The sequence below is a fragment of the Lissotriton helveticus genome, chromosome 3_1, assembly GCF_964261635.1.
Source record: "Lissotriton helveticus chromosome 3_1, aLisHel1.1, whole genome shotgun sequence".
NCBI lineage: Eukaryota > Metazoa > Chordata > Amphibia > Caudata > Salamandridae > Lissotriton > Lissotriton helveticus.
The window spans coordinates 366,713,899-366,729,342 of NC_136061.1; the positions used below are offsets into that span (position 1 = coordinate 366,713,899).

Sequence of the window (15,444 nt, forward strand, 5' to 3'; positions counted from 1 at the left end):
CTGCCAAGTATTTGAGCACATTTGACTTGACAGCTGGCTACTGGCAAATCAGGTTAGCTGAGGAGTCTAAGGCCAAGACAGCATTTTCTACCCCCAGTGGGCATTACCAGTTTGTGGTGATGCCCTTTGGTTTGAAAAATGCACCTGCCACCTTCCAAAGGTTGGTGAATCAAGTCCTTACTGGGTTGGATGACTTTTGTGCAGCATATCTGGACGATATTGCTGTCTTTAGCTCCACCTGGGAGGATCACCTGGTCCACCTGAAGGAAGTGCTAGAGGCTCTGCAAAAGGCAGGCCTCACTATCAAGGCAACCAAGTGCCAGATAGGGCAGAGTAAGGTTGTGTACTTGGGCCACCTTGTGGGTGGAGGCCAAGTTCAACCACTGGAGAGTAAGATTCAGACCATAAAGGACTGGACTCCTCCAACTACCCAGACTCAGGTCAGAGCTTTCTTGGGCCTGACTGGGTACTACAGGAAGTTTGTTAAGAACTATGGGTCCATTGTGACTCCTCTTAATGATCTGACATCCAAGAAGATGCCCAAAAAGGTTCAGTGGACAGAATACTGTCAAAAGGCATTTGATGACCTGAAGAAGGCCATGTGCTCTGCACCTATCCTGAAGAGTCCTGACTACTCAAGAGAGTTTATTGTCCAAACAGATGCTTCTGAGTTGGGAGTGGGAGCTGTGCTTTCACAACTTAATGTAGATGGTCAAGACCAGCCCATTGCTTTTATTAGCAGAAGGCTGACCCCCAGAGAGAAACGTTGGTCAGCCATTGAGAGGGAGGCCTTTGCTGTGGTGTGGGCCCTGAAGAAGTTGAGACCATTCTTGTTTGGCACTCACTTCAAGATTCAGACCGACCATAAGCCCCTCTTATGGCTTAATCAGATGAAGGGTGAAAACCCCAAACTGCTCAGGTGGTCATTTTCCCTACAGGGGATGGACTTTACAGTGGAGCACCGCCCAGGGACTGACCATGGTAATGCAGATGGTCTCTCCAGGTACTTCCACTTAGAACATGAAGACACAACTGGTCAAGGTTAGTCTAATGTCCCTGCGTTTGGGGGGGATTGTGTAGGAGAGTAGGGTCTGCTATCCTATGGTCACCCCAAAATTTTGCTTTTTGCTTCATTGGTTTATGACTTAATGTGGCTGTGGGCCTGCCAATCAGACCCACAGCCTGCTGTTCTCTCTCTAAATTGTTACCCATGTACTTTAGGTGCATAACGACATTGGAACTGGTTCACCTTATTGGCCCCTGTAACAGTGTACCCAGGTACCCAGGGCATAGGTGCTTCCAAGGCCTACCAGGGGCTGCAGCATGTATTGTGCCACCCCTGGCCTGGCCTCCATATTTGACACAACTGGCTGATCACTCAGCTGGGGTAAGTTGGTGTAATCACCCCTTTCTTAGGTGTAGTATGCCTATACCTAACCTAAAATGGACACATGTGTCCCTATCAGCCACTCCTATGGAAGGCCTCATCATTCCTGGAGGCAGAGTGCTTGGGAATATGTGAGATAGTGCTCTGGCATGAGCTGAGCCTGTCTGCAGCTTTTGGAACCATGTCCTTTAGCTGTTTCATGATACTGCCATACCATATACTCTTAAGTGCATTATGAACCTCGCGGTTAAATGCTATCTTTGGTTTGGCTTTATCAAAACATGTCGAGTAAGGTGTCATACGAATTGGAATACTACTCCCTCGCCAGTTCTGGCGACGGGGGTAGCATTCCACCCTTCTAGAGGGACACGACATGTACCTAGCCTGAACCCCGGTTAAAGTTAAACAGAGCCTTAGCATCACAAAATGGATGCTGCCACCACAGACACAAGTCTGACCTCCTGCTGCTGGGAGTCCTTCCAGCGAGGGCAGCTTGGACAAAGGGTTTCCTGCCTTGGGAGGTGCTAGCACCACCCCAGACAGGATTTTGTGTATTGGGTAGTACAAGGCTGAATAGAATCAGACATGCCTGGGGCACACAAGGTGTCCCTGTGCATAGGCCAGTTCAAACCGGTGCTGGGGCATTCCTGCCCCAGTCCTGGCGCGAAACTGGACAAAGGAAAGGGGGTGTAACCACTCCCCTTCCTGGTTCCACCCAGAGGAGGGACCTAGTAGGTGATCCGGCCTCCCAGATTCGAATAAGAGTGGGAGCTGTGTTCTGAGACTTCAGATCATCCTGAATCAACTTGAAATACAGAAGAAGACCGGACTTCGACATTCTGCTGCACAGAAGATGGAAGAGAATCTCCCTTGTGGCCAAGGAGTGACCACCCTGTGAACACAGGCACCAACCAGCAACTCGACATCTGCTTTGCCGCCACCTTCCGCCGGAGCCCAAGCCCAGTGCCTGACAAGACCCAGACTCCCAGACTTCTCACAGCCCGATCCACAGTCCCTGCAAAGAAGGGACCCGTGGAGGCACCGAGAGACGTGGGACCGGACCTCTTGGAAGACCCCCGAAACGCTGACTGCGCAGCATCAGAGGCACTCTCAATGCTGTGCTTTGGGGTTTGAGAAGCCCCAACCTCGAGCAGCCCTTGCACCGAAGATCAGGCCCCCAGCATCTCCACGATCTGCGTGGGTCCCTTTTGCACTGTGCCACTCGATGCGCCATCCCGTCCACTTGCCACGTGGCTAGCGGCCATCTTGGCGACGAAACCTTCAACTTACACTGCGGGTCTGGTTGCTCCAGACTTGCCCTCGCTCCTGTAAAAGGGAGCACCTGCTCTGACCTTGCTGGTCCGAGTAACAAGCCTTTTTCGATTCCCGCGTGGTTTGCATTAGCCAAGGCCTGTTTGCGCCAATCAAGTTTCCGACACCGCCAACAGCGAGAAGCCTGCGTGGGACAGCTCGTGATTGACTCCTGGACGTCCTCAACCCCTCGTGTCCACGTGGCTGCAGAGAGAAGCTACACCTCGACGCCTGTTTGCACCCGACATCGCCTGGTTCCAATCTGGTTCCACGGTAGTCACTGGCTAGTGACTTTGAACATTGTCCCCTCTGCTTTCAGGTCTTCACCTCTTCAGATCCACCCTTGGATCCACCGGAACTCTTCACATTGAGCTGCCTGCAGCATCTTCAGCTCCAAGCACCATCGACCTGCGTGACGAAACCCGACACTACTTCGACCCTGTGCACCCGCTTCCTGTGGGTGAGGTAATTCAGCAACGCCGGTGTTCCCACACTGGTACACACCTCTAGTGTCTGTGTCTAAAGTTTCATCCTTCTAGGTCACTCGGAAGGTTCCTTAATAACTAACTTTGTAACTTTTACGCACCATTGACATTGCATTGGTAAAGCGTGCACTTTCCGCACTGCACCCGAGTCCCGCGGGAATTTCCCGACTTCTTCACTGCTAGTCCCGAACAGCTCCAGCGATTCCCCAGGCCCTAGGCCTCTTCACTTTCCCCATAGTGGTTCTTATACCACTATTTTAGTATATGGTTTAGGTGGCCCCTAGGGCTCATCCATAATTGTGCAACTTTTGTGTATTTAAACTGTGTTTTGTTTTAACGCATTTGCTTCTGTGCTCATAAAGAGTATCAAGGTTATTTGTAGAAATAAATCTATATATATTTTCAATATATATCTGTGTGGTGTCCTTTCATTTGGTATTCAAGGGGATTGTGTATGGTAAAACAGCTTGCTTCACATGCCTTTACAGAGTTTAGCCTAAGACTGCTTAGTCCATGCTACCCCTAGGATAGCTTGTCTATAAGGTTGACTTTACAACCTGCACCATAAGGGTTGCTTGGCATGGTACAAGGTGATCACTAGAACTAGTGAGCATCATATACCAGGCCAACTTCTCACACTGAGACTGAGATTTTTAGGAGCTCACTAACTTTTCCAAGGAGGCAAGGCTGCACTGGAAACCAAAACGTGCACTGACGAAAATGTTCAAACCAGTCGGGCCTAGAATGAGACAGGCAGCCCATTATGCTCTGAAAGCAGATGGCTGGCCTGCCGCCTACTGGAAAAGTGCCAGAGTGGCACATTGATCATTCCAGTTCCACAGTGCCAGAGTGGCACATTGATCAGCCCAGTTCCACAGTGGCACATTGATCAGTCTAATTTCACAGTGCCAGAGTTACACATTGTAGTAAAAAACACCCAAGGGCCTTGACTCACCTCAGTAAGGCTGAGTCCATATATCATCAAAACAAAACAGTTGCCAGTACTGAGCCACAATCAAAAAGATGAATTTTCTTTAGGCTATATGAATCAAACATATACGTCCGTCTAGAAATGAATCCATCATTTATTTATTTAATTTTGAAATTCATTTAAAACACATTTTATCAAAAGTGCTTCAAAAACATGTGTGACAAACCTTATATCTAATACAAAAAACAGCTATAAACAACCAGTAGCGGTCGGCAGTAGGAGTTACTGCAGGGCGGTGACGTGGGCAGGGGGAGGGGCAGGGTTGGGGGTAGTAATGTATGGATTATGGAGTTTTACAGGTAAGTAAACATTTAAATACATAAAACGAATTTTGTTGCGCGCACTGCATCACCAAATGTGATGCAGTGCGCGCAACGAAATACGTTTTATTTATTTAAATGTTTACTTACCTGTAAAACTCCGTAATCCATACATTAGTACCCCCCACCCTGCCCCTCCCCCTGGCCACGTCACCGCCCTGCAGTAACTCCTACTGCCGACCGCTACTGTATACAACTAACTACATTCAAGTGTGACACCCACCAACACTCCAGATTCTCACTCAAACACACCGTTCCCACAATCAGTCACAACCATCAATCACTCTCTCATAACATCAACACAAAAACACCAGTGCTAATGAAAAGCTGGTGAGCAAATTCTTAAATCCCTGCGACAAACGAAAAATCACAAATACTAATATTGAAGATGTAGGGATACTTGTAAATTACCACCCTTCCATACATCAAAATAACTAACTCGTCCTTTTGAAAATGTAATCAATCTATACAATTTGTTTGACAGGGACACAAAAACGGGGTCGACGCGTTTCAAACCCAACTCTTTGTTGGGTTCTCATCAGGACCAAGATGTTCTGATTTCTTATGCGGCAGCTTTTGAACGCATTTGTAGAAGGTGAGCACACATCGGTGTACAAAGCTTCCTTGAGGGAGCCCTCTCGGTTCACAATCACTAGGTTCCCAGTCAGTACCGTTCTTGGCTAAATATGCCTGAAAAGCTCTGTGGTGTGACCCAGTGGAAATTTCTTTTAGCTAAAGCGAAGCCATAAAGCTCATGTAACTTGCTCGCAGCGCCTCCAACTCTGGCGTGTGGCAACCGTTCCCGCAATAGTCGGTAGGGTGCGTAGAGCCAGATGTAGGTAAATTTCATTTACCGATTCTAAAATATCGAATTTTACCGATTCAGTATTTTAGAATCAGTAAATGCTATGTAACAAAAAAAGCGGCGAAAATTACCGAATCGGTAAGATTCGGTATTTACCGAATCGGTATTTACTGATTCGGTAATTGCCATTCATTCCTATGGGCCTGGAGGCCCATAGGAATGAATGGCAATTACCGAATTGGTAAATACCGATTCGGTAAAATGGGGGACACATTCAAGGGTGCCAGGGTGTCATTTTGACCCCCTGTTGCACCCCTGAATCGTGCTTGTGTGCAGATTTGGCACACATACATGCCCTAAGGGCATGTATGTCTGCCACATGGCACAATTGAAAGTGCACTGATTTGCATTTTCAAAGGTATTCCTTATTTACCACCAACAAATAACAAATCCTAAAATGGGAAAAGCACTCATTTGAGTGCTCCTTACATTGCAAATTCGGTAATTTACCGATTCAGTATTTTAAGGAATCGGTAATTTACCGATTCCTTAAAATACCGAATCGGTAAATTACCGCATTTGCAATTTAGGCCACCTACATCTCAAATGCGCAATACCGTTCGGTAAGGGCTGAAATTCGGTCATTTCGGCCGTTACCGACCGGCAAAAATGTCTTCGCATAAGCGCAGCTCCACTTTCCTTGTTTTATTTTGTTTAACCATAGGGAAAATAATTTAGCCGATGGAGAAACCCTTACCCTGCTCCCTCTCAATTTTTGGGGATAATCACTCCCTACACACCCTGGAAAGAAATTTACTTGTGGTCTTAACACGTGTATATCTGCAATAGTTTCCATGGTGGTAAAGTGTTGTGTACATATTGGTGAATATCAGGTGCAATTCAACTCTCTAGCGTAAAACAGCTACTCACAATCCCTTCTAGAAAATGTATTAACGCATAATATTACACCATACTTGGGTAGTATTATGCAGGAGTAAATCGATTTTCAAGTGCACATTCAACTTTTGTGAATTGCTTGAACTCCTAAACCATGCCAGTTGCACATGTAAATTGAAATTTAGTGAGAAAATGGCTGGGCAAATCTGGCCCAAGGTGTGAAGACTGATATTGCATGTGAACGGAGACAATACTTACCGTCTGTCAGTTAACATTTTTTCTGAGGCTTCACAACCGGAAACAGCTTTTCAAACATGTTACAGTCTCTGAAGATTACTAATTTGTTTAGTTGTGGGCCTTTTCTGGCATTAAATATGTGCAAATAGGTTTTAGCTAAAACCGTTGCACTACCAAGCTGCCTATTCCTCATCCCGCTGTTGCTCCTAGGTTGATGGCCAACCCCAGAGATAGACAGTTCTTCTGCCCAATAAACTCATTGAAAACCATTAAGGACCTTCGGCCAGCTAGTATGGCCCTGAATTTAATATCCATGATTCATCTACTCATCACGCTTGTTAATATACCTTACCAAGGAATAGTTGGATTTAGTGTTATGAAGATACCAGGCAATCTAGGTTGCAAGTCATAGCACGAGTGACAGAAATATTATCTGACATGAGTATAGTATCCTAAATATTGTTTACAAAAATATTGTTCCATTGGGTGTTCAAATTCTATTAGTAACTTTCTATTTAGGGGTGACAGGAAGTTTTGCCCGGCTCTGTATTCTCAGATATTCTGGTCACCCAACCAGTACATTATATATGTCCATATAAAAGTTTGGAATCCTGAAAAGAATACCCTCTCCAAATTAATTTCGAAATAAAATGTCTTTATTCAAATTTGGAATCATCTCCTTCTCCAGTTTATTATATCATTCCAATAATACAAATCGTCTCAGACTTCCATTCCAAACAGCCAACACGGGTTTTGCGATCTTGCCGCTTCTTCAGGGCTGCTCAAAATTCAAAACGTATATCCTTCTATAACAAATAATTAAATTTTGATGGTTCTTCAACAAAACTCCCAAATTTTAAATCTCAAAATCCAAATCCTCTCATATCATACTGACAGAATTAATCCTTCAAAGAAACCAAAAAGGGTTAGATAGTTTGGATCATATCATGATCATAGCAGACTACATATCTGAAGTATCCAGATCCCGTATCATGGGGTTTTGTTTCATTGAAGTTGGATTATGAGATCTTCGTATTTGTCTTCTTTGAAGGATTAATTGTCTGTATGATATAATAGGAATGCTCCACGTACTTGTAGTGACAGGAACAAAACTTAATTTCTTAGTCACTATGTGCCGCCATAATATTCTCCTGGGTCATCATTAGGGCACTAATTCGAGGTGGATTTCCTTTTTCCGCTGCAGTGTTTTCTAGCTCTGCAGCTGATTAAACTTTTCAAGGTATTAAGACCTAACATTACCGTTAGCAAATTTTTAGGGTTTTTCAGTGTTACCATTAACATTTATGAACCCTGGGCCAAAGTTTCCTCTTTTTAGGGTCTGGCTACAGACTGTCTGGCAAGACCCTGATGTTACCACTATACACAACACACACTATGCAATTTATACTATACAATATAAAATATCCAGAAAGAGGCTGTGTCACATTCTCCTGTATTTATTTATTTATTTATTTAAAAGTTTTGTATAGCGCGATCAAGACCCTGGGTATCAGAGCGCTTTACATTATATGAGGTAGAATAGATACACGTTTAGTACATAGCAAAGATACAAGTTTATCATAGTGCAACTATATCCGAATAAAATTTTGAACTAAGAGTGCAAACAACACAAAAAGGCAAATTACAGTGTTACCAATATTATGCAGTGCATTAGTAAGATATGTGAAGAGACTCATTAAGTTGGAAGATTCGACTTCCTCCTTGCAGTCCCTTTTAGATGACCTTTTCCTAATCATACTATATTCATCTAGACACTGTGACCAGGAATTTGTATAGTACTTTTTGAGCGGCTATCTCCCAATGAGTTATGTCCTAAAAATAATAGATTATTCAAACTCCCATACAGTGGCCCATACAGTAATCTAACTACAATACAGTGGCCCGAGGTATGTTCAGGAGATGTCTTCACGCACATGACTATTAGTTGATTAGAGTCAGAGTTTAGGGTATGACTTTGACATGTTGCTACAGCAGAGCCATCTTGGCTATGGTAGGAACTTGCTCATTAGAAATGTTTTCGTTTCCCTCTTGAAAGTCACTGTGTTTGTTATTTTCCTAATGTTTGGCAGAAGAGAGTTCCAGATCCTGGGTGCTGCTCCTGAGAAAGCTCTACCATATGTTCTTTTCTTCTTGAATAAGGGTGGTCTCAGAACCAGCTCCTTGGCACTCCTAGCCGGTCTATTTCCTCCAGATATTTCAATTTTCTGGGCAAGGTATCTTGGTGTATTGTGGTGAAGCGCTTTGTGAGTGATGCATGCCATTTTTAGTTGAATTCTGGCTTCATACGGTAACCAGTTTAGTGCTTTCAGATGAGGAGAGATATGGTCAAACTTTCTTGAGCCGGTGATAATTCTTGTAGCTACGTTAAGGCATGCTTTTAAAGGTGGTGTGGAAATTTTAGGAAGACCTGCCAAAGTAGAGCAACCATATTCAATCCTCGAAATGACCAATGATTGAACTGCTAGTTTGAGATCCGCTTGAGAGATGAAAGGTATGGTGCATTATAATTATGCACCTGAGTCGCAATGCAGTGCAGTTATTAGCAAGGTGGAATTTTATATGGAGGTGCGTAAGGGAGCAAACCACTTGATGAGGACACTCAGAAATATTAAACCTTTCCTTCCACAAAATGTTTTCAAGCAGGTGGTCCAAGTGCTTGTCTTGCCGAGGCATGAATACGGTAGCGCTACCCTCTGCGGCCTTCCCAAATACACCCTGGCTCCACTAAGGGCATCACTGAACACAGCAGCTAGACTGGTTACATACACCAAACGAAATGAGCACATATCCCCAGTCCTAAAATCTCTGAAATTGTTGCCCTACGAAGCACGAATTCAGTTAAAGATTGCCGTTCTGGGGCACAAAGGCCTTCAATTCAATACTCCCAGGTACCTTGCCCAAAAACTTGAGCTATCTCGTGGTGAAAGAGCCTCCAGAAGCGCCAATATTTTCCTCTTGAAACCACTCATCCTTAGCAAAAAGAGAACTTGTCACAGAGCCTTCTCTGGCGCTGTCTCAAAGATATGGAACTCTCTTCCACCGGAAGTACGCAGAATCTCCTCAACGACGGCATTCAAATTGGAAGGCATTAGATTCCTTATGAATAAATTCTTACCCTAATTGGGCTATGCTCATCTGCTCAAAGACACTGTTTCCTACGACCATTGTACCATCATTTGTAACTGCTCCTCTTTACCGCATACTGTGACCCCCTTCATTGCCCGCTTATACCTGTTTTAATGTATTCCCCTCCATGGTTCAATTGTCCTGGAATCTGTGATTAGTCCTGTATTTTTGTCTTTTTTACTCCTACTTGATGCCGATTATGTCCTTCCTTCCATCCTGATGTAAAGCGCTCTCATATCCTGCAGCATCTTGTTCGCGCTATTTAAAACTTTATTAAAAAAAAAAATCCCAAATATGTATTTATAGTGTAGATCAATTGCATGTTATGGAGATCGACTTCCTTCTATCAGAGAAGGATCTATCCTACCCAGGGCAAAAGGACCTTCAGATCATCAACAAGTAATACAGAGAGAGCTGCAAACATTTGTAGGAGACCTGAAGCAGCATTCCAGCTGGATTGATATATCACCATTGAGGCCAAAAAATATGATCGTCACTAGGGGGAGGAACAAAAGAGCTGTAGTAAACAACCAGTCAAGTAATCTTGAATCTAACCCTGATACATATGACGACGACAGTAATGGTCGTGGTTGCCAGCTGCATGAATTAGCTAAAAACCAAGGGGCAGATATACAACTTGTGGCGCATTTCTGCTAATCAGCAGGGATATGCTAGAACAGTTGCGACACGCCAAACCACCTGTGCGCACCACTGATGCTCCACATTTACAATGGGGCGCACCATGACGCACGGATGGGCAGATGCGTGTTGCTTCCCCCGGCGGAAAGGCGGCGCATTGCTGGAGTCGCGTCGCATCGCAAGCGCGACGCAGCTCCAGCAAGCCTCAGGGTACCCCTATGCCTAACATGCTGCGTCAAGCCTTACGCCTGCTTCAAGTAGGCCAGGGTTTTGACTCAGCATGGCCGTAAAAGTGACTGAGTTAAATCTTGTAGATTTCACTCAGCCACTTTTACGAGGCGTTCCTGCGCTGGAACGCCCCCCCCCCCGTGCCGGAACACCCACAAGTGGCGCAGGGTTTGACAACGTGACGCATCTCCCTAGATGCGTCACGTTGTAAATACCACACAGCATGGTGCTGCCTTTGCGCCGTCGCTGCATCACAAAAGTGATGCAACAGTGGCGCAAATGTGTCATACGGGGCTTGTAAATCTGCCCCCAAGTCATTTCTGCCTCCCTTTTTTTTAACTATAGCGATGCCCCATCTCCTGGGCCTATACACTGTACAATTCCTGAAAACAATGTTTCAACCCACGATGATGAATTTTCTGTTTTGTCATGGGACATTGCTGGATTACAATCTAAGGTTGAGTATGATGTTTGGCTGTCTTTTGTTAATTTTCATGAGATCTGTGGCTTCCAGGAGACGTGGTAGGCAGACAATAATATGGATGAATCTGCACCAGCGGAATACCTTGAATTTGCTACAGAAGCGATCAGATCTAACAGAGGGAGGGCAATGGAGACCCTCTCAACATGGACTGCGCCAAAGATAAACTGTAAAGCAACCAAAACACCATCATCCAGGATGCCTTCGTGGCTCTCACATACAAGGCTGCTCAAAGAGTCAGAGGCAATGTAAACACTAATAATTAACATAATCAATAGCTATGTGAGCTATGATCAGTATGGAAAACCGGAGGAACAGTCGGTACTACTTCACATAAAACCTAAGGTATCAAGTCCAACGTAAATATTGTCAAGCTTGTCATGATAAAATGCAGAGACTTTAATGTCTGTCCTCCAATAGGACTGTGGAACACTCCCATTAGTGATGAGGAAGGGAGTTGTGGCAGTCCAGCACCAGATATTCCAAATGCCATCAAACTGTACAACTCGAGAAAGGGAAGGCTGCTCCTAAATCTGTTAGGGAAATGTCACCTCAGCTTCCTCAGTAGTCAGTAGTCGAACTGCTTCAGATAATACAGGAGGAACAGGGGCTCCATCTGATTGATTGCATTCTGTTCAGAAATGCACTGTGGCACCTGGTTGTACATTTGAGGGTAGTAAAGTGCCTAGAGAGTGACCATGACCCATTTTGTGTTAGATGCAAAATCATTACAAGAGCTCTCTCTGCCGCCATGTATATCCCTCCTTTGTTTTAGTCTGTTGCGGGTGCCTGTGATGGCTAAGCGCCGAGATACTCCTGCTGGCGTGAGTCGTTGCACTATATAAAGTGGAAATTATATAAACATAGGATCATATCTGCTTGTGATAGGAGAACATTGAAATGGAACATGGAGACATTTATAAAGGATGGATGCTGATGGATAGTATAGAAGACAACCTATCTGCCATCTGCACTTCTGAGATAGAAGATCCTAATATCATCCTAAACAATGTTATCGTCAAGAAACCGGGCCGGACTGGCCAGACCAGGCATCGGGAGTTTGCCCGGGAGGCTGGAAGGGTGGGCCAGATTTTTGAGCAGTTGGGGGCGGGTTTGTTTGTAGGGGTCAGTTTTGCAGCGATGCTGCAATATCAGCCCCCAGTAACAAAAGCAGCAGTGCTGGGGGACGGGTTTGTTAAGCAGCAGTGCTTCACGCTTGTTTGCTCCCCCCATCTCCCCGGGCCCTAAACAAAATTGCCAGGGCTGCTTTGAGTTCCCTGCAAGAAACTCTTTCTGTTCTGGTCAGCTAATCTTTTGAGAGAGTATAAAGGTCTATTAAGGAATAAAAAGCAATTATACCACCAAATGGTATTGGAAGATTTGAGAAAGGCAGCATAGGAGAAAAACAGCAGAAGCTTTTAGGACCAAATAGCAAGAGTTTTAGCGATGGAAAATGCAGGCAAGAGAATTATAGCGTGGAGCACTTCAAGACTATATATCAATCCAATACGTACTTTCCATGTCCAATAGCAAACAGTGGACAACCTTTGCTTGAGCAGCTTCTTATTTTTTGATCAGAAACAGAAACAGCTGTTGTAGCCCAGAGGGCCAACAAAGCACTGGGCCAGACTTTGTTCCATTTGACATGTTTCATTCCCACCCTAAACTTTGGTCGGTGGGTCTAACTAAGGTCTTCGATGCAGTGCTGGCCACTAATTGCACCCCTCTTCGTGGAGGTGTACCGTAATCATTCCATTCCACAAAAATGGCAGCAAGATTCTACAAAGCAACTATAGACCGATATCACTCTTGGACAGTGTTTTATTAAAAGACTGCAGGCCTGGCTTGATCAAAAATCAAGTTTAATCGATGCCAAGCGAGTGTTTCGCAAAGAAATTAGTACTAACGAACAGGATGCCAAATTATATATGATATGTGTAAAATATGGCAAAACCTTTAAGTCTCCTCTACACCTCTTTTTTATAGACCTTGAATCGGGGTTCGACTGTGTAAACAGATCCAACTTGTTACATGTTGTGGAAACCCTGAGGATGGAAAAATCCCTCTTACAAGCTATAAAAACGTAAATAAGGAGACACATGCTTGTGTCCATTATGGAGCTGTGGGAGAATGTAGCAATTATGTTAACATCCCCTCTGGAGTGAGGCAGGGGCTGTGTGCTTGCCCCATTGTTAGTTTCCGTTTTCTTGAATGACTTTGAAGGGTACTTAAGGAAAGATGGCCCTGACGTCCAGAAAAATGTGCAATAAGAAAGTAGTTATATTAGTTTTTACAGATGATGCAGTTATTTTATCACACACTCAAAACGAAATATGCAGATTTCTTGCTAAATTAGAGAGTTATTGTGAAACCAAGGATCTTTAATGCAACCCTTCTAAAACAAAGATTATGGTTATTTCTCCATCACCACCCCTTAAAAGACATGCAATAGTAAGACGGACACCTCGTTGAAAAAGTGCAGGTCTATGCTTATCTGAGGATCCGCTTCAACCATAAGCTGAGTTGGTCGGATCATATTGAATAAGCATTAACTAATTTGAAATGCTCATTGAACGCCATTCCGTGCCTCAGATATAAAACTGGCTGCTAAGCATTGAGTGTCATCCTCCAAGTTTAAAAGCAGAAAGCTATCAGCTCAGTAACATATGTTATAGCAACACCAAACAATTACAAATTGTTGAGATTTTTTTTTAAAGATCTCTGTTAAAACTCAGCCCAGGTATGCCTTTCATTCCATTGTTCTCGGATTTGGAACTGCATCCCATTTGTGATATTATTGACCTTGCTCCTGTGATGTACTGCTTGCGTCTAAATAGTAATCAATATCCTACCTAAAACTTGTGACCGAATCATCAGAGTCTTCTAAACGTTTGTTTAAAGCATGGACATTTATGTTAAAAGAACCTTGAATGAATTAAGATGATGGTGTTCTTTGGACCGAACTGGCACCAATCAACCCTGGAATTAACCTATAGGGTAAAGGCTGCATTATTTGACTTTAAACTTAAGGCACGCACGACATCTGTTCAACAGTTCAAACTGACTGCTAACTACCTTCTTGTTCAATTCTGGGGGACGAAAAACGATCTGAATGCAATTGTTCCGGAGGCACATTGCTTTTTATATATAACATTTTCTATAGGTGTGTTTCCTATTAGATTTTTTTTGTTAAAGTTTGTAAAAATCAATGCATAGCAGACATGCCTGACTGACAGATTGGGGGTGGGGGATGATTCTATGTTGTACTTTCTCCAATTTTGCACACAAACTAAACATCTGCACCATAGGTGGCTAGTGTCATTATTCAAGAGGTTTTCTATTTTAACTTGTAATGCTGCCCTTGCACTTTGTTATAGAACAGATGTTCCACTAATTTATATGTCAGTGCCAAGTTACCTCTGGGCTGCTGGGATTATAATTAGGAGGCCAGTGCTAGCCCTTCAAACCTATGTTTATCCTGCCTTGTTCAAGAGATGTTGCATACGCACTTTACCTTTTACTTGTGCTGTCTCTGCCTAACTTGTTAAATGTGTGGGGCCTATTGTGGTTAATCGTGTAAGCAACATTTGCTGCATCTCCAAACAAACCCGGCCTTCCAATCTGTGGAAATATTTCTATTTCTTATAATTTTTAGATAGCCTGTATTTATTACAATTTACAAATTATGAATGCTTTAAAACTATCACTCTTTGTTTTTGATTCTTGTTTTTAACAATGGTAACCTCAGTATTAGGCAAATGTTATGGCTTATGCTGAAAACAATGAGGATTGATGATGACCACTCCACAAGCATGCACATTTGTGCATTCTTATGTTTGCATGAATGATCATTTTAATGCCACACATATTGGCTGTGTCAATATTTGTTTATCTAGATGTGGTACATCACTGTCTTCCGTTTGCCAAGATTGAGTACAGAGTACCACCATTTGAAGGTTAATAATTTGATTTGACCTGATGACTCCTTTCTGTGACAGTCTCATTCTCCTATTGGCAGATTGCACATCGGCAAGAATGACATCCTCACCATCTATGACGGCGATGATCTGACAGCCAGGATACTGGGACAGTACATGGGCATACAGCGGCACTTCAAGCTCTACACATCCATGGCAGATGCCACCATCCAGTTCCAGACAGATCCCGGAAGCAGCGTCTTTGGTTACCACCAAGGATTTGTCATCCATTTTTTCGGTTTGTAAAGTCTGTACAACCAGACATAGACCAATATGTATAGGGGTGTATTTACCCCTGTTCGCACATACATATGTATAATCCATCTTATCTACAGAAACATGGATACTTAAATGTAAATGTAAATGTGGGTGTACTTGTAAAGCGCACTGCGACTCCTTGCCGGAGTATCGTGGCGCTGGAGACCGCTGGGGAACCCGTCCTGGTTTTCCCTGTGAGATGGTCCCTTACTGGGTATCTCCAAGGTGAAACCAGGCATCCCCGGTGACTTGTGGGGGGCCGTTGTAGAGATGAGGCAAGC

General features: G+C 43.9%; 1 protein-coding gene across 1 annotated transcript in view; it reads left to right on the top strand.

Moving 5' to 3' along the window:
* The window catches only part of SEZ6 (seizure related 6 homolog), a 1,048,734-nt gene that overhangs the window by 928,868 nt on the left and 104,422 nt on the right, over positions 1–15,444 (top strand). The window contains exon 10 of the mRNA XM_078680080.1: positions 14,947–15,143. Within this exon, the coding sequence (XP_078536206.1) occupies positions 14,947–15,143 (197 nt within the window). The remainder of the gene's footprint in view (positions 1–14,946; positions 15,144–15,444) is intronic.